Here is a 22,900-nt window from a genome sequence, read left to right as displayed (position 1 = left end):
AGCAAATTTCTTTAGATCACTTATAACACTGCTCCTCGCAGGTAGGATTTGGGTCTGGGGGTCTCAGTTTTGGTGTGTGGGGGGTCTCAGTTTGGGTCTGAGTGGTCTCTGGGGTGTCAGCTTGGGTCAGGGGGTCTCAGGCTTTGGGTCTGGGAGTCTCAGGGGTCCCAAGGCCTCAGTTTTGGTCTGGGGGCCTTGGTTCTGGGGGTCTTAGTTTGGGTCTGGGGATCTCAGCTTTTGGGTCTGGGGGGCTCAGGATTTGGGTCTGGGGGTCTCAGTTTGGCTCTGGGGATCTCAGGTTTTGGGTCTGGGGGGCTCAGGATTTGGGTCTGGGGGTCTCAGTTTGGCTCTGGGGATCTCAGGTTTTGGGTCTGGGGGTCTCAGTTTGGGTCAGGGAGGTTTAGGGTTTGGGTCTAGGGGGCTCAGTTTGGGTCAGGGGGGCTCAGTTTGGGTCCGAGGGGCTCAGGATTTGGATCTGGGGGTCTCGGGGATCCCAAGGTCTCCATTTGGGTTTGGGGGTCTCAGGGTTTGGGTCTGGGGGGTCTCAGGGGGTCTCAGCATCAGGTTTTGTCCCCCACACCTGTGTCAAAATGTCCCCCGCCACCCCAACCAGTATTTCCTATTCCCAAACTGGGACAGGGAACCGAAACTGGGAGGGGGAAGGGGGGGAACTGGGAGGGGCTGGGGGGCGCCCAATGACCTTCAGATGGGTCTGGGGGACCCCCAAAGACCCCTCACTGTTCTGGGAACTCCCAAAGACCCCCCCCAGAAGGGACAGGGACCCCCAATGACCCCCTCAGGGTCAGTCGCCCTCCATGGGGGTTGGGGGGCACTGGTGACCTCCCCTAACCCCCCCTCTGTCCCCGCAGGCTCCCAGTGCTCCCAGACCCCCCCCGAAGGCTGCGCCCCGTGCATGACCCCTGGAGCCCCCCGAGACGCCGACCCCCGTGACCGTGACCACCGGGAGCCCCCCGAGCCCCTCCTGCTCCCCAGCCCCGCCCCGGGGGTGGCTCCGGGTGGGGGGGGGGCCCCCCTCCCGCGAGGGGCCCGTGGGGACCCCCCTGACCCTCGAGTGCCACTTCCGAGGCCCCCCCGACACCGCCCTGACCTGGCTCCAGGCGTGTCCCCCCGGGCTTGGGGAGGTCCCCCGGAGCTGCCCCTGGCCCCAGGAGGTGGTGGCCACCCGGGGGGGCCGCCGGATGGAGCGGGCGGTGCAGGAAGGGGGGGGAAGCTCCACCCTGACCTTCCCCAAACTGTCCCACAACGACTCCGGGCTCTTCTTCTGCCGCGTGGAGTCCGGGGGGGAGACGGCCCAGAGCTGCGGCACCTTCGTCAGGGTCCTCGGTGAGTGGGGGGCGTGGGGGGGTCTCACCCGGGTCACTCGGCCCCTCCCGGTGCCCCCAGCATGGTACCAGTATAGCCCAGTCCCTCCCGGTTTAACCCCCTCCATCCCAGTCCCCTCCAAGGGTATCCCAGTGCCCCCCAGCCCTGCAGCACCTTCGGGAGGGTCCTGGGGGTCTCGGGGGGATCGAGGGGGCTGGGGGGTCTCATCTGAGTCACTGATCTTTCCCAGTCCATCCTAGTCCCCTCCCAGTATAACCCAGTCCATCCCAGTCCCCTCCCAGTATAACCTAGTGCTACCACAAGCCCCCCCAGTCCATCCCAGTGCCCTGCAGTGCCCCCCAGTCCATCCCAGTTATTCCCAGTAACCCCTTTGAGCCCTTCTCAGTGCCCTCCAGTCCCACTCCAGTCTGTCCCAGTCACTCCCAGTATCTCTCTTGAGTCCCTCCCAGTGCCCTCCCAGCATAACCCAGTGCCCTCCAGTCCCTCCCAGTATAACCCAGTGCCCTCCCAGTATAGCCCAGGCCCTCCCAGTATAACCCAGTGCCCTGCACTCCCTCCCAGTATACCCAGTCCCTCCCAGTGTAACCCAGTCCCTCCCAGTTGCCCAGTCCCGTTCCCACAGAGCCAGTTCCCGCCCCGTTCCTGGCGCTGAGGGAGAGCACCAAGAACCGGATCCTGACGGCGCAGGGGGTGCTGCTGCTGCTCTGCTCGGCCGGGCCGGGGCTGCTGCTGCTGCTCAGGGTGGGACACTGGGACAAATTGGGACAACTGGGACAGGGGGACACCAACTGGGACACTGGGACACCAACTGGGACACCCAACTGGGACACTGGGACACCAACTGGGACACTGGGACAACTGGGACAGGGGGACACCAACTGGGACACCCAACTGGGACACTGAGACACCAACTAGGACACTGGGACACCAACTGGGACACCCAACTGGGACACTGAGACACCAACTAGGACACTGGGACACCAACTGAGACACTGGGACAACTGGGACACCCAACTGGGACACTGGGACACCCAACTGGGACACTGGGACAACTGGGACAGGGGGACACCAACTGGGACACTGGGACCCCCAGTTCTGTCACTGGGACCCCCAATTGGACACTGGGACCCCCAGTTGGGACACTGGGGACACCAACTGGAACTTTGGGACCCCTAAATAGGACACTGGGGACACCAACTGGGACACTGGGGACACCTAATTAGGACATTGGGGACACCAACTTGGACACTGGGGACACCAGCTGGGACACTGGGGACACCAGGTGGGACATTGGGTCCCGTAAATGGGACACTGGGGACACCAATTGAGACATTGGGGACATTAATTGAGACCCTGGGGACACCAATTGCCCCCCGGGTCCCCCAAAATCCCCCCCTGGGTAACCTCAATCCTCCCCAACCCCCCAACCCCCCCTGGTACCCCCAATTCCCCCCTGGATGCCCCAAAACCCCTTCAACGCCCCCCGTACCTCCCAGTTCCCCCCAAATCCCCCCCAGTTCCCCCCAACCTCCTCCTGCCATCCCCAAATCCCCCCAGTCCTCCCCAGAGACACCCACCCCCCCCTGGCCACCCCTAAATCCCCCTGGTGCCCCCAAAACCCCCCTGGCCACCCCTAAATCCCCCTGGTGCCCCCCAAAACCCCCCTGGCCACCCCAACCCCCTCCGGCCACCCCTAGTTTTCCCCTGTCACCCCTTAATTCCTCCTTGGTGCCTCCAAACCCCACCCGGCCACCCCAAAACCCCCCTGGAGTCCCCCCAAACACCCCCCGGCCACCCCAAAACCCCCCTGTGCCCTCTTTTCCCCCCCTGGCCACCCCTAAATCCCCCCTGGTGCCCCCAGAAAACCCCCCCGGCCACCCCAAAACCCCCCTGTACTTCCAACCTCCCCGCCCCACCACCCCTAAATCTCCCCTGGTGCCCCTCAAAACCCCCCTGGCCACCCCAAAAATTCCCTGTGCCCCCTTTTTTCCCCCCTGGCCACCCCTAAACCCCCCCTGGCCACTCCAAACCCCCCCGTGCCCCCTGTTCCCCCCCCATAGAAGCGCTGGGCCAACGAGCAGCTGCTGCACCCCGAAAAAACCACATGCGAGGAGGAAAACCTCTACGAGGTGACGTTCTGGGGGCCCCCGCGCCCCAAAATCATGCTGGGGGGGTCTATCAGCCCCTAAACCCCCCCAACCGACCCGAATCCCCCCCTTTCCTCGTTTTCAGGGGCTGCACCTGGACGAGTGTTCGATGTACGAGGACATTTCCCGGGGGGTCCAACCCACCTACCAGGATGTGAGGACCCTCCCCGGCGACTCCCAGCTGGAAAAGCCCTGAGGGACCCCCCGAAAAAGGGGGGTGGGACCCACCGGGAAGGGGTTTGGGAACCCCTGGCTCTGCTTGGCCCCCCCGATGCTCTGCTCTGGTGACAAAAGGCTGTGCTGACCCCCCCCAAAATAAAGCTGCTGCACTGCTGGATGGGTTCTGTGGGTTTTGGGGGGTTAGTTACTCATGTCAGTGCACAAACACCCCACAGATTGTGCCAGGAAGACGCTGAGAACACACAGCCCTTTGAAATGGGATTTAGAGCAGTCAAGCTATTCCAGAGACAGGGGAATTGGTGTGGAACTAGAGTAGGGATGAAAAGCTGACACATGGATCCCCAGTGCTGGGGCACCTTTCTGTGGGTGCTGCAGGTGCTGGGCAAGGCTCACACAGCCCTTCCATAACACCCCCTCTTCCTGAGCCAAAATTGGCATTCTCCAGCCGGGCACAGTATCTGTTGGATTCAACCCGGGGGCGTTTTAATTTCCAGATATAACAACATCCTTTCCTTTAGTAAAGTCTCTGTTATTTCATAATTGAAGAGGTTTCTGTTTCCACTACACGTTTATCAAATGGAAGCAAAGAGAATGCCTGATACACAGCCCATCCTGAGACGTGGTTGGGCTGACAGCTGAGCTCTGTGAGCACCTTGAACCAGAATTTCAGCTCCTCTGTGAGCACCTGAGGGACAAAAAGCAGGGCTAATTTATCACCCATCAATCTACCAAAGTGTATAACCCCAGCCATGAGGGAACAACCTGACGGAGCAGACAAGGAGGAGCGAGCCTTTGCTCCTTTTAATGTAGGGCACTCAGCAGCAGGACTGAGTGACCAGAAGAAAATTTTTGGAAGTTTCTGCAGCTTGCTTTTGATCTCCCAAGGAAATTGTAGCTGGCTGGTAACGCTGTCATGTAAAAAAAAAAAACCAAAACTAATGCATAAATTTAAGGTGTTGAATATTTGTAATCTGTCAGATTTCATTTTGTCTTCAACGTGGCACCAAGGCTGTGGTCTTGCCCCAGTCTGCTTAGTTTGCAGTTAAATTCATCAGCTAATTGTGTTTAATGTCCTTTAGAGTATGAGTTCCTGCTGCTGTCACCTTTGGGGTGTGGTCCAGGTGGAGGGTTTGCAGCCTTTTGTCAGGGAAATGTCCCACTGAGACAAGGACACCACAGCCTCAGCCAAGAGGGCAAGCTGGGATCACCACCCTTCTGGTAGGGGAACAAATGAAGGTTTCTGGCAGCAAAAACAGGTTGTTTGTATCTGATTAAAGCTTGAGAAAAGCCATGAAATATGAGTGTGATAACCTTGGTATTACAGTTTGTGAAAGGCCATCCAGCCCTTCCCATTACACCAGTCAGAACTTCCCCTCATTTCACACTCCTAAATAAAAAAACCAAAATCACTCACTTTGTGACAACTATGTAATTGTGGTGTGGATACTGATATCACACTTGTAGGGTGAAGTGGAAGAGAAATATCTCACTCTAGTGTTTTTCCTGTAATCATGCATGATTTGCTCTGTTTTTCCCTAGCTTTCAATATCCAGGTTAACGTTGGTGTCCTGCTCACATACCCCATCCTGATCTCCATCGGCACAGTGCTCAGCGTCCCTGGAAATGCAGGTACCACGGCTGGTGGTGGAAAAATAACCCCACGGGCACACAGACAGCACAAGCAGTTTATTGTCCAAATACTCAAAATCTGTTGTCACCAGGGCAGGGGGTATACGTGGAAATTTATTCCAGAGTCCTGTCTTGTTGAATAGCCTCTGCCTCTGCTCTCCCACCCTCTCAGCCTCGCCGCTCCTGGGATTTGAGCATGTTTTCAAAGAAAAATCTATTTTTAGGGGGATGCAGGTCAGAGCTGCAGAACAATCAGTACCTGAAGGAGGCTGCCCAAGGGCTCAGGTGCCCTCTTGGTGCTGGTTGTGGGTCTGGGAGGCACCGACTCCAGCTCTCTGACCCACGTGCTGCTCTCTCCCAGTCCCTGGCCTGTGCAGCCCAAGGAAACATTCTGCTGGTGCAAACTGTTAAAGAGTTACCATAAAGTGCCTTCCCTCTCAGAGAAGAAATCATGGAATCATAGATTCATTAAGGTTGGAAAAGACCTTCAAAATCTCCAAGGAGATGGGAGGTTGGACCTCCAAGTCAAACCCTCAACAAAATATGCCCATGGCCAGTTAACCATATAGTGAAGTGCCACGTCTACTCACTTCTTGAACACTTTCAGGGATGGTGACTCCACCTCTTCCCTGAGGAGCCTGGTCCAGTCCTTAACCATTCTTCCAATTAATAAATATTTCCTAATATCCAACCTGAGGCCATTTCCACTTGCTCTATCACTTGTTACCTGAGAGGCAAACACCCACCTGTCTACAACCTCCTCTCAGGGAGTTGTAGAGAGTGAGAAGGTCACCCTGAGCCTCCTTTTCTCCAGGCTGAGCCCCCCCAGCTCCCTCAGCTGCTCCTCATAGACCCTTTCACATGGAAACCTTGAGGCTTGGATCCCACAAGGCTTCCTCAGAGCCTGCATGAGGTGGTGAGGGATGGAAGAGATGTGGCACTTCCAGTGCTGTGCTATCAGGTCAAAGCTGTTCTCTGAACTAAGGGTGCTGCTCGCTCTGAAGATCTGAGAACTGCATGGCCACTGTCACAGCCAGAGTGCAGCACATGGGTCACAGAGACGTGCCAGGCTGCTCTGATGCCATCATCCATATGTTGGAAATCAGAGACAAGGAAAAAACTAACAAAGGCAATTCAGCAATTGTGCTGAAACTCTCTCTGTCTGGGAAAAAGATAACAAAAAGACTGAAAATGCGGATTAATTAGCATGTGAAGCGAGCAATCAATAACCAATAGAAGATAGAATACTAATTAATGAAGAGGATTATGAAATTTATAGCCAATGAGCATTAATTCCTTTGTTTGCTAAAAATGCATAAAATAGTGAAAAGTATTGAAAGTGGGTGTGTGTGTCTGGTGGAGTGACCCCACAAGCACCCTGATAATAATGGTAATAGATTATTATTAAAGTATATAAATGCATAGAAATAACAAGGTAATAAAGTAATGCCTGCTTTCCAATACTAAAAAAATAGCTACAGAGCTTGATTTGTCCTGGTTTTGTTGACACATCCCACTGCTGGTTTGATGTTGTTGCTGTTGTTCTTGTTTCCTTCCCCGCAGCCGTGGATCTGGTGAAGCACAAAATGATCTTCAGCGTGGTGAGGTTGGGAGCCACCATCATCATCTGCATCGGGTTCCTGCTCATGCTGCTCCCCGAGGAATGGGACGAGATAACCCTGAGGTTCATCAACAGCCTGAAGGAGCAGAAGAGTGAGGATCACGCCGACGAGATCCCAGAGTCCAGCGTACACACGAGGAGCAGGAGCAGAGCTAACGGGACAGTGTCTGTACCACTGGCTTAGGGCTGGGGGACCTCCCCTGCACGCAGGTGTATATTCTGTGGATACAGCTGAAATCCCCTCACCACCTGTATGCTTAAAAAAAAATGACATTTAACCTGAACAAGGGATGGACTGTAAGATAAGAGAAATACATCTATAATAAATGTTTACATTTATACACTTATCGAGGAATGGGTGTAAATAACTACAATAAAATGTTTTGTAATAAAAAAGACATTTCTGCTGGCGTCTCAGTGAAGTGGTGGGTTTAAAATGTGGATCAAGTTTACACCATTTATCTCCTTTTGCTTTTGCCTTGAGAGGCATTCTCAAGGATACAAATCTTGGATATTTCCAGCCAAATCTCAGAATTGAACATCTCGACTTGCCTTCAATAAGGTGACCTTTCAGCAAGGTACTAGGTTTGGAAAACCATTTCAAACCTCTCCTGGCATTTTTGAGAATTCATTTGTGAAAGACCCTGATGTTCTCGTTTGCATTTGGAATTATTATCAGAAAATATCAGCAAAACATGAAGCCTCCATCCCAAACCATGCTGAGCTGTGCCTCTTTCTAACACCACCCTTCTAGAATTGGTGCTGGGATTTGGAAAAGCCAAAAATTATTTTATTCATCTCTTTTTCCCCCAGAAAAGCTGCACTCCCAGCTGCACGACAAGCTTCTCAGGAGACATGGAACACCCCAGATTGCCAGTGTCCTTGGGAAATTCCTATTTTCAGTTCCTATTTTCTAGGGCTTTGGGACAAACCAATATTTTTCTTAACCTCCACTGTGGAAAAGTCTTTCAAAAGCCAAAACAAATCAAACAACCTTCCAGTCTCTTCCCTAAGCCTATTGCTGTGTAATTTAGGCTGGTTTACAGCATTCCTAGGACTGACCATGCAAGACTGTCTTTATTTGAGAGCACTTGATATGCAGACAAGCATTTTTTTCCCTTTTCTTTTTTATTTTTAAAGGGATAATAGAAACAACTGGAAAGTATCACAGGTTGCTGAACTCTGCTGGCTCTACTGCCCACAGTTTGTAAGTTTACTTAGCAGCTAGAAGGAGTTTTTTTGCTTGTGGGTATTTTTTTTTATATCAATAATGTTTCTGCCAGGAAAAAATAGTCATGTAAATAGTAACAAAGGCACTTTTAGATTTTATTCTTCCCTTTGAGGTCTTTATTTTATCCTTTAACGTCCATGTCCAAACTGTTCCTTGCAACGAGCAGAGCTGATAAAATACTTGTGTATATTTAAAAAACCCACAGCTGGGCTCCTTTATCACATGACTGAAGAATTAGGGCTGTAGAAACCAACCCAAACCAACTGCTACCTGTGCATTAAACCCAGAAGTGTAAGGTTTGGGTACACTTTTACAGCTCCTTGTCTGCTGCTTTTGAAAGGAGCTAGACATAGAAAAATATCCTAAAAAAGTGAAGTCTATGGAACAGGAGATACTGATGGTAAAACACCGATGGGCTGAGAGCACACAACATATGGCAGCTTGGACACTACCTCAAGTTGGTTTTGGAGTTGATATATTCATTTACATTACTAGATTAGGGGATGTGTTTTACTGAAATTTTAGCTCCTGCCAAACTGAACACACGGGAAAAACAAAACTTTCATTCAGTATGCACTGATGAGGACTTTTGGCAAGCAGACTCATAGAAGCATCTTCAGGCACAGGACTGGATCCTTCAGGAACGTCACTGAACTTGAAAGCACCCACCGGAGTGTCCCTAGGATGAGTGGGAAGGCCTTAGAAAGGCTGGAGCACTCACTCTCTCAACTCCAAATCATCCAATACAGATTTGGCTTTGTATTTTTGAGCCCTTCAAAGCTTTCCTGGCCAGTTAGCTCCCTGCAGCAGAGGAAGGATCAGTGTTTTTGCAATATCCTCCCTTGTTTGGGGTGCTTTTGGAAGACTGAGGGAACTTTTGTTCCTTGAGGGCTTTTATCCCTTACCAGAATTATTCTATTCTTATCCCTTAATAGAAAACCCTTTGCAAACCAAACAATGCCAGGGTTTTTTGCTTCTGTTTAGTTTTTGAAATTGACTCTCAATGGACCATTTGAAGGCAAATGAGTTGCTGCTGATTTCAGTGCAGCTGCGACTAAAGGGGTCAGAGCAGCATTCGTGCCCTTGCCCACACATTGTGTCACAGCCCCTCTGTTTAGATGGCCACCAACCAAGACTTCTCCCAAGGAGGCCATGCCAGCTTCTGTGGAGGCCCCGTGCCCTTCCCACTGCTGCTGTGTTGGCAGCCGAGGGGGCTCTTTCTGCTGCCACAAGCAGGCACAGGAGGGGAGTGTTTACTCCTTTTTGGAACCGTTCCTAAAGTTCACGTCCAGCTGTCTCAGATGCTTTAGGGATCGGATTCCTTCCAACCTGGGGCAGGTTGACCAGGTTGGGGGAGGCCCCAGGGCCCGTGTCCGTGTGTCACAGGGCCCTTTGTGACATGGTGGCCGTCGCCAATGGGATGGGACAGGGCAGGGTGTCCAAGGGCCCTTTATGACACATCCTGATATAGGTGTTGGGCGGCAACGCGGCCGCGCCACAGTGCTCGGAGCACGCGTCTGGTCAGGACGGGACTGAGCGGGGCTGTGAGGAGTCTCCTCGCAGCCAACTCATTCGTTGCTGACCGGAAGCGATTCTGAGAGTTTTTTTTTGAGCAAGTTCCCTTGAGGCCACACCACAGGAGTTGGTGACCCGGAGGTTTTTCCGAGGCATCCCCACTCCCTGTGGGAGTGGCCCTCGAGGCCAGGCCACAGGCCTTGGTGACCCGGAGCTTTTCTGGGCATCACCAGTGCTTGTGGAAGGTGCCTACGAGGCCAGACCACGGGACTTGGTCACCTGCAGTCCCTGTGGAAGGTGCCCTCGAGGCCATTTTGTGAGATTTGCCCACCAGGGTTTTTTCCGAAGCGTCTCTCGTGCAAGTTCCCTTGAGACAAGACGGTGGGATGGCAGGGAGACGCTTCAGCCTGTTCAGGCTGCTGAGGAGGAAGAAGAACAGGAGAGGTCCTGGGGCGGCCCCAGCACAGCAAGCTGAGGAGCCCCTGCAGCAGGGTGAGTGCTGGAGATGGGCCACAGGGCTGGTGGCTGCAGCCAGCTTGGCCCCTTCCTGTCCCCTCTGGACACGCCCAGGGAAAAAGGAGGGGGGAAGAGGGGCCCAGGCTGACCCCCCAGCATCCCTGCTCCATCCACTGGGCACCACAGGGCCGGCCCTGCCTGTGGAGTGCAGGGCTGGGCTGTGTTCCCTGGCCTCTCCCGCACACCCTCAGCTCTGCCTGCACTCGCTCTTTGACAGATCCAGGCCAGGAGCGGACAGAGGAGCAGGACCACCCCCATGGCCGCTTCCGCAGAGCAGTTCAGGTACCTGCAGCCATCCCCCCCGGGCTGGGCCTGCTGTCCCTGCTCCGCCTGGCACTGCTGGTGGAGCGCTCCCATGGACTTCCCTCTCTTCCCTGCCCTTTCTTCTCCTGCAGAGGTTGCTGAAAATCATGCGCATTCGGCATAGAACACCCAGGACCACACCACCTGAGCTCGTGTCAGAGCCTGACACCAGGCCAGCTGAGCTCAAAGAAAAACCTGATGGCAGCACCGCGCCGATTGATGGCATGGCAACCTCTGACACCGCTGTGAGCGAGGACACAGCCAACCCTGACACCGCACTGGCCGACCCCATTGCGAAGGATGACACAGAACCCAGTCATTGCACAGCAAAGCCCGACACCGCTTTGGCTGAAGACACTGCTTTGGCTGAAGACACAACCAGCTCTGACACCACAGTGACTGATGTCATGGCCAAGGCTGACATGGCGCTGATGGCCATTGATGGCACATCACCCTCTGACACGGCACCGATGGACGGCACAGCAAAGCCTGACACTGCTTTGGCTGGTGACACAACCGGCTCTGACACTGATCTCGTGGCCCAGGCTGACATCACACCGATGCTGACTGAGGGCACAGCAAGCTCTGCTGAGGCACCGATGGATGACTCAGCAAACCCTGAGACTGCCATGACTGATGACACAACCAGCACTGAAACCACAACAAGTGACCTCATGGCAGAGGGTGACGCCACGAGTGAGGGCATCGGAAACGCTGCCACCACGTCAGCTGAGAGTGTGACTGATGCTCCCAGTGTGCACTTTTTGGAGGGGAAAGGTGTCTCCAGCTGGAAGTCAGTAAGCAGCCTGTGGTCAGGGTTTAAGTCCCCAGGGGTCTCGTGGCCTCTCAAGTTGGGTCTGCTGGCCCCCTAAGCCTTTGAGGCCAGCAGAGTGTGGTGGGAAGGGAAGCACCTGCTCCCTCTGGCAGCTCCTCAACTGTCCCCCACTGCCTCTCCAGGTGCCGGCCATCGTTTGGTACATCCACCATGACCTCACCTCCCACGTGTCTCCGCACACTGACATCTGCAGGCTCGCTGAGGCACACCCACGTGATGTGGTGATGACTCTCCTGCGCTGTGCCCCAGAGTGTGACAGGTACAGGGCCCAGCTGCCTTGCTGGCTCAGGGATCACCAACCCGTACAACCCCTCACCCTGCAGAGCCTGTCCCACATGGTCTGCCAGACAGATGGAGACTTCCAGGACCCTTGGGCCACTCCATTTCCTAGCCTTGGCCTGTCAGCCCCCAATCCTACTGCCACATGCCCTCCCTGCCCCTCAAGGCACCATGGCTCTGTCACATGGGCCCCCACAGATGCCCAGGCCATGGTGCTGTAGCTGAGACCCCCCTGACCCAGAGCTCTGGCTCCACAGAGCTGCTGCAATGATGTGGAGAAGCATCGGCTCCTCGGGAACAACAGTGGAGAAGGTGCTGCCAACACTGCTCCGAGTGATGGAGGACTGGCCAGTGCATGGAATGTCCACCTCCGATGGCGACAACAGAGACGTGTTTGCCCTGGCTGTGAGTTTCTAGAAGTGACCTTTACTCCTCCCCACGTCGCCTCTCCAGTGGCTCTCCATCATCCCCCACCCCTGCATCTCCCTGCCTCAGGCCTTGGGCTGCAAATGTGGCTGAGGGGCAGGTTCAGGGGCACCAGGCCGGCTGCTCCCCCTGCCTCTCCCCTGGCCTCTCCCTCCCACACTCGGACCCTGCCACGTGGACCTCTCGCACTCAGTGCTGTCTCTCTGTGCTTTGATTGCAGGCAACCCTGGCACTGTGGCTGATCATCCAGGAGCCCAACTGCCAGGGTGCAGTCATGAATTACATCCCCCGCCTGCTCATGGCTCTGCTGTTCCAAGTGTCCATGAGCACAGAGCAGGTGCCAGAAGAGGTGAACACCTTCTGGAGGGGATGCCTGGAGCAACACCACCTTCCCACCCAGCCCAACAGGTGCTCCATCCCAGTCCTCTCTCCCTGCCATGCCCTCAGGGTTGGGGCCAGCGCTCCCAGCATGACCTGGCCTTTGCTCTGCACACAGGTTTTTGGTCCAGACCATGAAGGCCCTGCTCTGCCACCTGCCGTGGGAGGATATTTGGATGGCAAGGAAGCGCAGGCTTGCCTGGGACCCACTCCTGAATTCTGACACCCATCACTATGCAGTGGGTCTGCATGTCAGGTGAGAGAATCTTGTCCATGCTGCTCCCATCATCTCTACCCTGGGCACAGGGCACTCCACACAGCCCCTATGGGTGTAGGGCAGAGGGCCTTGGCCCCAAGGGATGGCTGAGTAGCTTGGAAAAGGCTGTGCGAGGCGGGTGCACAGGAGGAGCCACCTGCCATAGTGCCCACGTCCCATCCTGGGCTGCTGGGAAAAGACCAAGACTCTGTGAGTCACTGCTGGGAGAGCTTTGCCCACCCTGCTCAGGGTTCATGCTTTTCTCCCTGACAGGGAGATGCGCCGCCAACTGACCCCCTCCCATTCCCCACTGGCAATCCACCTGCTGGGGCAGCTCAGCTCTGAGGACCCCCGTTGGGAGCTGCCTGCCCTGGAGTTCCTGGTGGAGGTGAGCCTGATGGCGAGCGCTGCCTGGCCCAGCTGCCTCCCCCTCTCTGCCCTCTGGCAGCCGCAGCCGCCCGGGACGGTGCCTGCACCCTGTGCTGTTGCCTGGGCCCAGCCCCGGGCGGGTCCGGGCTCCTGCTGCCCGGGCACCCCGTCACTGCTCCCTGCCTTCCAGCTCCTGGACTATCTGGACGGAAGGAGATGTCACAGCAGTGTTGAGCAGATCCTGTCAAGGCACCTGCAGAGTGAGTGCCCAGAGAGACGTCGCCTGGCTCTCCGAGGCCGCATGGTGCTCTGGACGGATCTGTCAATGGTGAGAAGGGGACACCCGGCTGAAGCCACACAGGCAACCTGGGGCTGGGGAAGGCAGTCCCTTGGGCTTGGCAGGGCTTTGGGAGCTGTGGATGCTCTTCCCAGCTCTCCTGCCTCCCTGTTCTGCTGCCTGGGCCCTGCGGGACAGGCCTTTGGCCTCTGGACCCCGGGGCAGCAGCGTGGGGTTGCACCACCAGAGTGCCCTGCCGCTGTTGCAGCTGTTCAGGGCTTGACAGCACAGCACTGTGTTCCACACAGGCCCAAAGCATCTGCAGCCTGTCTCAACACCTCCTGGAGCTGCTGCCTGATGCAGATGGAGAGCTGGTCGTGATGACCCTCTCTGTGTTTGTGAGTGTGCTCCGGGACAAAGACATTCAGGCATTCATCTCCACTGCCCCCAAGCTGGCTGAGGTGCTCTGGCCACTCTTTGACAACGTAAGGCCTTGTATCCCCAGTCCATGGGCACTGGCTGCTGCCAGGAAACTTTGTGCCCTGTGAATGTTCAGGCTTGTGCCTGTGCCTGGTTGGCCTGGAGCATCCAGTGCTGAGGTCTTTTTCTCTTCTTTTGCACCCATGTGCAGCTGTCCTCCTTTCACTTCCTCGAAACGGTGATGGAGGTACTGGTGGAAGGGGGAACAAAGCCCTTGGAGATGCAGATGCACCAGAGCCTGGTGCTGTGGTTCTTCCTGCAGTATGATGAGCACCAGTGCGTGGCAGAGGTGAGCACTGTGGGCTCTGGGGTCCCCGTGGCAGGGGCTGGGCTGCCTCCTGCCCTGGGGCTTCATGGGCTCCAGCCTCCTCCTGCCCAGGCACCGAGACCTGGCCACAGAAACTCAAGACACCTCCTCTTCCAGATTTTTATGGAGGAGAAAGGTGTCCCCAGTCGGCAGCAAGTAAGCAGCCTGTGGCCAGGGCTCAAGTGCCCCAGGGGTCTTGGGGCCTCTCATGCCAGGTCCGCTGACCCCCTAAGCCTTTGAGGTCACACTGTGTGGTGGGAAGTACTTCTTGGGCAAGCTGGGCAACCTGCTCCCTCTGGCAGCTCTCCAACTCTCCCCCACTGCCTCTCCAGGTGCCGACCATCGTGAGATCCATGCACCAGTGCCTCACCTCCCACATGACTCCAGGGGTCAGGATGCACACTAACATCTGCAGGCTCACTGAGGCACACCCACATGATGTGGTGATGACTCTCCTGCGCTGTGCCCCAGAGTGTGACAGGTACAGGGCCCAGCTGCCTTGCTGGCTCAGGGATCACCAACCCATACAACCCCTCACCCTGCAGAGCCTGTCCCATGTGGTCCGCCAGACAGATGGAGACTTCCAGGAACCTCGGGCCCCTCCATTTCCTAGCCTTGGCCTGTCAGCCCCCAATCCTACTGCCACATGCCCTCCCTGCCCCTCAAGGCACCATGGCTCTGTCACATGGGCCCCCACAGATGCCCAGGCCATGGTGCTGTAGCTGAGACCCCCCTGACCCAGAGCTCTGGCTCCACAGAGCTGCTGCAATGATGTGGAGAAGCATCGGCTCCTCGGGAACAACAGTGGAGAAGGTGCTGCCAACACTGCTCCGAGTGATGGAGGACTGGCCAGTGCACAGAATGTCCACCTCCGATGGCGACAACAGAGATGTCTTTGCCCTGGCTGTGAGTTTCTAGAAGTGGCCTCTGCTCCCCCCACATCACCTCCCCCACCCCTGCATCTCCCTGCCTCAGGCCTTGGGCTGCAAATGTGGCTGAGGGGCAGGTTCAGGGGCACCAGGCCGGCTGCTCCCCCTGCCTCTCCCCTGGCCTCTCCCTCCCACACTCGGACCCTGCCACGTGGACCTCTCGCACTCAGTGCTGTCTCTCTGTGCTTTGATTGCAGGCAACCCTGGCACTGTGGCTGATCATCCAGGAGCCCAAGTGCCAGGATGAAGTCATGAATTACATCCCCCGCCTGCTCATGGCTCTGCTGTTCCAAGTGTCCATGAGCACAGAGCAGGTGCCAGAAGAGGTGAACACCTTCTGGAGGGGATGCCTGGAGCAACACCGCCTTCCCACCCAGCCCAGCAGGTGCTCCTTCCCAGTCCTCTCTCCCTGCCATGCCCTCAGGGTTGGGGCCAGCGCTCCCAGCATGACCTGGCCTTTGCTCTGCACACAGGTTTTTGGTCCAGACCATCAAGGCCCTCTTCTGCCGGCTGCAGTGGGACAATGAGGTGGTGTCAGTGGAGCGCAAGTGTGGCTGGGACACGCTCCTCTGTGCTGACACCCAGCACTATGCAGTGGGGCTGCTGGCCAGGTGAGACACCCTTGTCCCTGCTGCCCCCAGCATCTCTGCCCTGGGCATGGGGCACCCCACACAGCCTTCTGGGGGAGCTTTGCCCACCCTACTCAGGCTCCATCCTTCCTTCTTTCCCCCTGACAGGGAGATGCGCCACGTCTTGATCCCTTTCTATTCTCCAATGGCAATCCACCTGCTGGGGCTGCTCAGCACTGAGGACTCCCGTTGGGAGCTGCCTGCCCTGGCCTTCCTGGTGGAGGTGAGCCTGATGACGAGCGCTGCCTGGTCCGCCTGCCTCCCCCTCTCTGCCCTCTCACAGCCGCAGCTGCCTGGGACGGTGCCTGCACCCTGTGCTGCTGCCTGGGCCCAGCCCTGGGCGGGTCTGGGCTCCTGCTGCCCGGGCACCCCGTCACTGCTCTCTGCCTTCCAGGTCCTGGACTTTCTGGACAGGAGTAAATGTTGTGACAGTGTCCTGCCCATCCTGTCGAGGAACCTGCGGAGCCAGTGCCAAGAGAGGCAGCGCCTGGCGCTCAGAGGCCTCCTGGTGCTTGCTGTGGATCCCTCAATGGTGAGAAGGGGACACCCGGATGAAGCCACACGGGCAGCCTGGGGCTGGGAAGGGGAGGTGCTTGGGTTTGGCTGGGCTTTGGGAGCTGTGGCAGCTGCTCCCAGCTCTCCTGCCTCCCTCTTCTGCTGCCCTGGCCCTGCGGGACAGGCCTTTGGCCTCTGGGCCCCGGGGCAGCAGCGTGGGGCTGCACCGCCAGAGAGCTGTTGGTGGGGCAGCTGTTCAGGGCTTGACAGCACAGCACTGTGTTCCACACAGGCCCAAAGCATCTGCAGCCTATCTCAACACCTCCTGGAGCTGCTGCCTGATGCAGATGGAGAGCTGGTCGTGATGACCCTCTCTGTGTTTGAGAGTATGCTCCAGGATGAAGACATTCGGGTATTTGTCTCCACTGCCCCCAAGCTGGCTGAGGCGCTCCGGCCCCTCTTTGACAATGTAAGGCTTTGTGCCCTCCACCTCCAGGCACTGAGTGCTGCCAAGAAACTTTGCCCTGTGGATGTTCAGGCCTGTGCCTGTACCTGGTTGGCCGGGAGCATCCAGTGCTGAGGTCTTTTTCTCCTCTTTTGTCCCAGGACAACACCCACGTGCAGCTGCTCTCCATTCACCTCTTCCAAGAGGTGATGGAGCTGCTGGTAGAAGAGGGAACACAGCTCTTGGAGACTCAGGTGCACCAGAGCCTGGTCCCACTGTTCATCCATGGGCATGACGAGAACCAGTGCGTGGCAGAGGTGAGCACTCGTGGGCTCTGGTGTCCCTGTGCACGGGGCTGGGCTGCCTCCTGCCCTGGGGCCTCAAGGGCTCCAGCCTCCTGCTGGCCTTGGTGCAGGGACACAGGGGCTGTGCCCTGGGCTGTGGTGCCATGTCCCGCTCTCTGCTGCTCTGCAGGCCTCTCGGGAAGTGCTGCTTTGCGCTGCCAGGTTCCTCAAGAGAAGGGACCTGGAGAAGTTGCTGAGGAGAGAGCAGCACTTCAAGTTCTGCGATTGCCTGGTAAGGATGACCCTGAAGGCCCAGCCCCAGGCTGGACAAGCCCCCAGGCCCCGATGCCAAGTGTGCAGGGCTGGCCCTGTGCCCCTGCCACTGCTGCAGCCACAGACACCCCCCTGCTCTCTGCAGATGGACAAGGACGTGAGCCGAAGGGCCGAGCACCTGCAGCAGGCCCTGCCCTACCTGCAGAGCCCACAGCAGCCCCTGCGAGAGGCGGCCGTCAGGTTCATGGGTGAGCCCCAAGGCCGCGGTCCCTCCCTGCCCACTGCAGCTCAGCCCCAGCCCCGGCTGCTCCAGCGGCAGCAGGATGTGGCCCAGGGATGTGCTGGGGAGGCCCGAGTGCCCTGGCAGTTGCTGCTGCCCTCTGCCAGCCCAGCCCTTGGGTGTCCCAATGCGGGAAGGCCCCGGCTCAGCCCTGCCAGGCCAGGAGGCCGTGGGGGGGGGTTGTGCTGCTGGGGCCCTGACACGCTCTCTGTTCCCAGGGATTGCTGCCTGGCACATGCAAGACCTGCAGCTCCTCATGAGGGGTGAGTGAGGACAGTGGGCTTTCACTGGGGGCTGGCAGGGAGGAGCACAGACCCTGGACAGGGAACTGCAGTCCCTGCCCTGCCTGCGCGGGGCTCTGCTCCCTGCACGGACAAGGGGCGCTGTGGGCAGAGCAGGGACACATTTCAGGGGCAGGGAGAGGATTGGGGGCCAGCACCTTCCCGCTCATCCTGTTGACCCCTGCTCCCTGCTGGCCATGGCAAGAGCTGGCTGGGATGGCCCTGGCAGGAAGAGCTCCTCGGGTTCCCACACATCCAGGCTCTGACTGTGGCTCCGTTCCTCTCTCTTCCAGCCTTTGAAGCCATGAGCCAGGACGACTGCCCGTCCTACTGCACCATGCGGACTGAATTCTTGTCCGCTTTCAGACGGGCAGTAACAAAGTAATCTCCAGCCAGACAACCTGCATCCCCCCAACAGCACTGGAAGACCAAGGGACGAGACCACTTCTCATGGGAGCTGGAGATTCAGCTGATGCTGGGCCCAACTGAGCCAGCCGGCAAGGCCAGGCAGCTCCTGGCCTGCCCATCTCTATGAACAGCCCCTTCCCTTCCCAAACCTTCCCTTCCCAAACCTTTCCCAAACCTTCCCAAACCTTCCCAAACCTTCCCAAACCTTCCCAAACTTTCCCAAACCTTCTCCTGCCCACACTTAATCCTCCCTTTCCCCTTAGCTTAAGAAGGTTCATCCCTTCCCCTTAGATTAATAAACATCAGCTCCCCTCCTCTCTCCTCCCCTTCCCAAACCTTCCCTTTCCTCCCCAAACCTTCCCCTGTCCACACTTCATCCCTCCCTTTCCCCTTAGCTTAAGAAGATTCATCCCTCCCCTTCCCCTTAGATTAATATCGGCTCCCTTCCCCTCCCTTCCCCTCCATCCCCTTTCCTTCCCTCCCCAAACCTTCCCAAACCTTCCATTCCCTCCCCTCCCCTTCCCTTCTCCTGCCCACACTTCATCCCTCCCTTTCCCCTTAACTTAAGAAGCTTCATCCCTCCCCTTCCCCTTAGAGTAATAAACACAAGCTCCCCTCCCCCCTCCCCTTCCCTCCCCTCCCCTTCCCTCCCCTCCCCTCCCCTCCCCTCCCCTTCCCTCCCCAAACCTTCCCAAACCTTCCCTTCCCAAACCTTCTCTTCCCTTTCCCAAACCTTTACAAACCTTCCCAAACCTTCTCCTGCTCACACTTAATCCTCCCTTTCCCCTTAGCTTAAGAAGGTTCATCCCTTCCCTTCCCTTCCCCTTAGATTAATACACATCAGCTCCCCTCCTCTCCCCTCCCCTCCCCTTCCCAAACCTTCCCTTTCCTCCCCAAACCTTCCCCTGTCCACACTTCATCCCTCCCTTTCCCCTTAGCTTAAGAAGATTCATCCCTCCCCTTCCCCTTAGATTAATATCAGATCCCCTCCCTCCCTTCCCCTCCATCCCCTTTCCTTCCCTCCCCAAACCTTCCCAAACCTTCCCTCCTCTCCCCTCCCCTCCCCAAATCTTCCCTCCCCTTCCCTCCCCTCCTTTCCCCTCCCCAAACCTTTCCTTCCCTCTCCTCCCCTTGCCAAACCTTCCCTTCCCTTCCCAAACCTTCCCTTCCCAAACCTTCCCAAGCCTTCCCTTCCCAAACCTTCTCTTCCCTCCCCTCCCCTTCCCTTCTCCTGCCCACACCTCATCCCTCCCTTTCCCATTACCTTAAGAAGCTTCATCCCTCCCCTTCACCTTACATTAATAAACATTTGCTTTCTCCCCCTGACCTGCATCTTTGTGGAACTCAATCGCCACAAACCTCAGCCCTGTAGCTCACAGGCCCATTCCTGCCTTGCTTTTGCCCCTTGTGCTGTGGGCACACACACAGGGACAAGGGCACTTCAGGCTGCCCTTGTCCCTAGGGCTCTGGGGCACATTTAAAACTGCTTTAGCACAGGTCCCACCAGCAGTTGCTCTCCAGTGCCACAGGGAGCCTGGCAGGCTGGGCACACACCCACTCAGCAAACCCCCGGCAACTCTGCTCTGCCTCAGGCAACACCTCAGCTCAGCCACTGCAGCTGGGCTGGGGCCGTTCTGTCCCACACTCAGTCACAGTACTGACTGTCTCAGAGACAACACCTTCAGGACATCAACCTCAAGCCTACCCACAGGGTACCTGAGTGTTCCCAAACAACAACAAAAATACCACCAATCTGCTCCACACCTATTCATCAACCCCTGCAAGCACCCCAAAGCACAAGCATCACACCTCAGCCACAGACCCTGGCTGACAGCAGAAAGCACCAGGTATCTCCTTGCCATAGGATCAAGATGTTGATCTGTTCTCTACACACTCAGCTTCCTCCCCACCTGATTTTATTGTACTCATTACCTGACTGCACACGGTGAGCTTCTTGGCCTCCAAATGTTTATAACTATCTTGGCCTCAAAAATTCTCATCTCCTCTGCACCTTCTCTACTCAGAAGAAATGTAGAGGGTTTTTTGGTTTCTTGTTTTTTGTTTTTGGTTTTTTTTTTTTTTGTTTTTTTTTTTTTTTTTTGTGTTTTTTTTTTGTTTTGTTTTTGTTTTTTTTTTTGTTTGTTTGGTTTTTTTTCTCAAACTTTTACAAGCAAACTGCTGTTTGGATCCATGGAATCATTAGCTCCTCCTTTGCCGTCTTGGAAACAAAGGCACAACTTTAGAGCCCGTACTATTTCTCTCCCTTACCATCAGGACTAAGGCATAAAGGAGCTTCTCTGGGCTGCATGCAAGTGACATGGACTTGGCAATAACCCAGAACTAGCTCGGAGTGAAACTGTGTTCACCCAGCACAAGAGTGGATGGAACAGTGTGCTGGTTTAAAGGTAAACCAGCAGGGGAAATGAACTCAACTCAAAGGAGAGATTATAAGTCAGAATAACAATTTAATAAAATAATACAATACGTACAATTATACAGACAAACAATTGGTCTTAACCCACAAAACCCAAATGTATAACCCAGCACCCTGGGGCATGAACAGAGTGGTGTTCCTTGCCCCCCCCCCCCCCTCGAGTCCAAAGTAAAGGCAGAGGGGAAAACCCTGCTGGTGGGAGAGCTGTTGCAGTCTGGTCAAAAGTGGTGATTGCAGTCCAGTTGAGGGTGGTGTCTCAGTCTGGTTGAGAGCGGTGAGCTGCAGTCTTCCTCTGCAGTTTTACCATGAGTGGTAAAAAGGTTCCGAAACTCCAAGTTTATATATTCTCCAATTCAGGCAGGAATGTTCAGTCTTTCCCTCAGAGTAGGGAATTCCATAAAAGGGTATGAGGACAGGAACATCTTCCTATCTCACAGGCCTCTACCGACAACAGTTTCTGGGAAATGGCATGGAAAGCCATAGAATACACAGTCCTGGGCTACATCCATCCAGTGATGAATCAGTCCCAGCCGTTCTATTGTTTCAATAATTGCTTCAATATAGTGCACTATCCTATCTTATACTGAACAACTAGTAATTTTAGCATTTATACTGTGTAGTACACAATTCTGATTAAGATAATTTGTCTGATCAATTGTATAAATAAATGTTTCTTTTTTTTTATAAATACTCTCATTTGGTCAACCATTAAAACCAGTGGGGCAAAAGTGGTTCAATCGCACTTCTGTAATTCCTTAAATTTAATTTGTTGACAAAATCCAAAGCAAAGATTGGACCCCTTATTCTTTGAGGCACTGCAGTGGGACAATGGCTCTATGATTACAGGAGGTTGCACTGTTTCCCAGCATTCTTGGGCTCCATAAGGCCATGCACTGTTACAATGGCCCACTGATTCCATCATTTTCTCCAGTGTCTCAATGGACCCTTGATTCCATGAGGTTCCACAAAGGCCCAAGGTCCTTTTGATTCCACTAGATTCCACGGCGTCCCATGTTCCCTTTGGTTCCAGGAGGCCCCAGTGTATTCCAATGGACCCTGGATTCCATGAGATTCCACAGTGTCCTGGGGTTCCCTTGTCTCCCTCAGTTTTGGCAGTGTCCCAGGGTCCCTTTGTTCCCAGGGAGGTTCCTTTGTTTCCATCAGGCCCTGCCACGTCCCAGACTCCCTTTGGTTCCATGAGGTGCTGCAGGGTCACAATGTCCCCTTTATTCCAGGAGGTTCTGCCATGTCCCAGGGTTCCTTTGGTTCCATGGGATTCCACAGGGCCAAAACTCTCTGGTTCTTATCCTTCCAAAATTTGTGGGCCCATTCTATCCCTGCCTGGGATGGAGCCCCATTGTGTTTCTGCAGGAATGGATCCATGGCCATCCTGCCACTGCACCAATTGAATGCTGCACAAACATCACTGCAGGCCCGACCCTGGATGCAGGAACAGTCTGGGAACTCCAGGCCTGCTCCCATTCAGCAGAGCCAGGCGGGGTCCCAAAGAGCACAAGTGATTGACTGCAACCCCTGCAGGTCTCTGGCATTGCTGGGGACAAATGCAGGAACTGCCAGGAGCTCTGCAGAGCCCTGACAGTGCCACTGCAATCCCAAGCTGCATTGCCCGGGGCAACCCTCAGCACAGCCAAGGCCACAACCCTTCGTGAAAGGTGTCCCTTCTGGGCAGGGCCAGGGGGACAAACCCCTCCATCTGTCCCTGCACATGTTGGGTCCAATTCTCATCCCCCACTTAGGGACAAAGTCAGGCTCCATTGGGTGTTTAGCTTTGCATTTCCTTCACCCTTTTGTGCTTCCAACACACACACACCCCAGTCTGGGCAGAGTTTGGTCTTCCAAAAAACACAAGACCTGACTATTTGTGGCTCCAGCTCCAGTGACTGGAACTTGGGCCATGATCCGTGCCAGGAGTAGAGAGGTCTCTCCCCACAGAAACTTCTTGACAATGGAGTTATCAAGAAAACGGGACAGGCTGTGGGGATCACTTGCAGGGCACAGCCAGGGATGTGTCTTGACCAGCCTCCTGTTTATCATGACCAGCTTTTTCAGCCTCTTTTCTCTCTCTTTTTTCATGCTGTTTCCTCCAGAAACCACTGGGATTCTACCCTTGCTTTGGTTCTTTCTTAGACATCCCATGACAAGTCTTGCCCAGTCCCCAAATCCCCTTTCTGTCTGCCCATTATGAGTCTCAGAGCCCAAGGCCAAATCCCCCATCCTCAGCTGCAAGGTCACCCTGAGAGGTTCTGCCATTGACCCACTTGTTTCAAGTTTCACACAGATACCTTGGAACTTCCTTTCAATTATTTTTTTTATTTTTTGGACTTAGAA

General features: G+C 55.6%; 3 protein-coding genes across 3 annotated transcripts; all 3 read left to right on the top strand.

The window, feature by feature from the left end:
- Positions 1-913: 913 nt before the first annotated feature.
- Positions 914-3,700, top strand: LOC127475016 (B-cell antigen receptor complex-associated protein alpha chain-like). The gene is made up of 4 exons (XM_051796318.1): positions 914-1,016; positions 1,967-2,085; positions 3,405-3,473; positions 3,577-3,700. Exons 1-4 carry the CDS (start codon positions 914-916, stop codon positions 3,685-3,687), a joined length of 402 nt encoding a protein of 133 aa, XP_051652278.1. The 3' UTR covers positions 3,688-3,700.
- A 1,261-nt stretch (positions 3,701-4,961) lies between these two features.
- LOC127475015 (solute carrier family 35 member F4-like) lies at positions 4,962-7,333 on the top strand. Its single transcript, XM_051796317.1, has 3 exons — positions 4,962-4,986; positions 5,211-5,300; positions 6,864-7,333. The coding sequence occupies exons 1-3, from the start codon at positions 4,962-4,964 to the stop codon at positions 7,103-7,105; spliced, it is 357 nt and encodes a 118-aa protein (XP_051652277.1). The 3' UTR covers positions 7,106-7,333.
- A 3,768-nt stretch (positions 7,334-11,101) lies between these two features.
- LOC127474824 (maestro heat-like repeat family member 5) lies at positions 11,102-18,114 on the top strand. The gene is made up of 21 exons (XM_051796128.1): positions 11,102-11,283; positions 11,444-11,580; positions 11,858-12,005; positions 12,247-12,434; positions 12,523-12,660; positions 12,934-13,048; positions 13,220-13,357; positions 13,615-13,791; positions 13,938-14,075; positions 14,426-14,574; positions 14,852-14,999; positions 15,220-15,407; positions 15,496-15,633; positions 15,760-15,874; positions 16,046-16,183; positions 16,439-16,615; positions 16,753-16,908; positions 17,066-17,167; positions 17,294-17,396; positions 17,647-17,691; positions 18,003-18,114. The coding sequence occupies exons 1-21, from the start codon at positions 11,116-11,118 to the stop codon at positions 18,092-18,094; spliced, it is 2,898 nt and encodes a 965-aa protein (XP_051652088.1). The 5' UTR covers positions 11,102-11,115; the 3' UTR covers positions 18,095-18,114.
- The last annotated feature ends 4,786 nt before the right edge of the window (positions 18,115-22,900 follow it).

This window comes from Manacus candei, unplaced genomic scaffold (genome assembly GCF_025592945.1).
Source record: "Manacus candei isolate 608988 ecotype Guabito, Panama unplaced genomic scaffold, ASM2559294v1 h1tg000045l, whole genome shotgun sequence".
Classification (NCBI taxonomy): domain Eukaryota; kingdom Metazoa; phylum Chordata; class Aves; order Passeriformes; family Pipridae; genus Manacus; species Manacus candei.
Note: the sequence above shows the minus strand (reverse complement) of the source record. Positions and strands in the feature narration are given on the sequence as shown.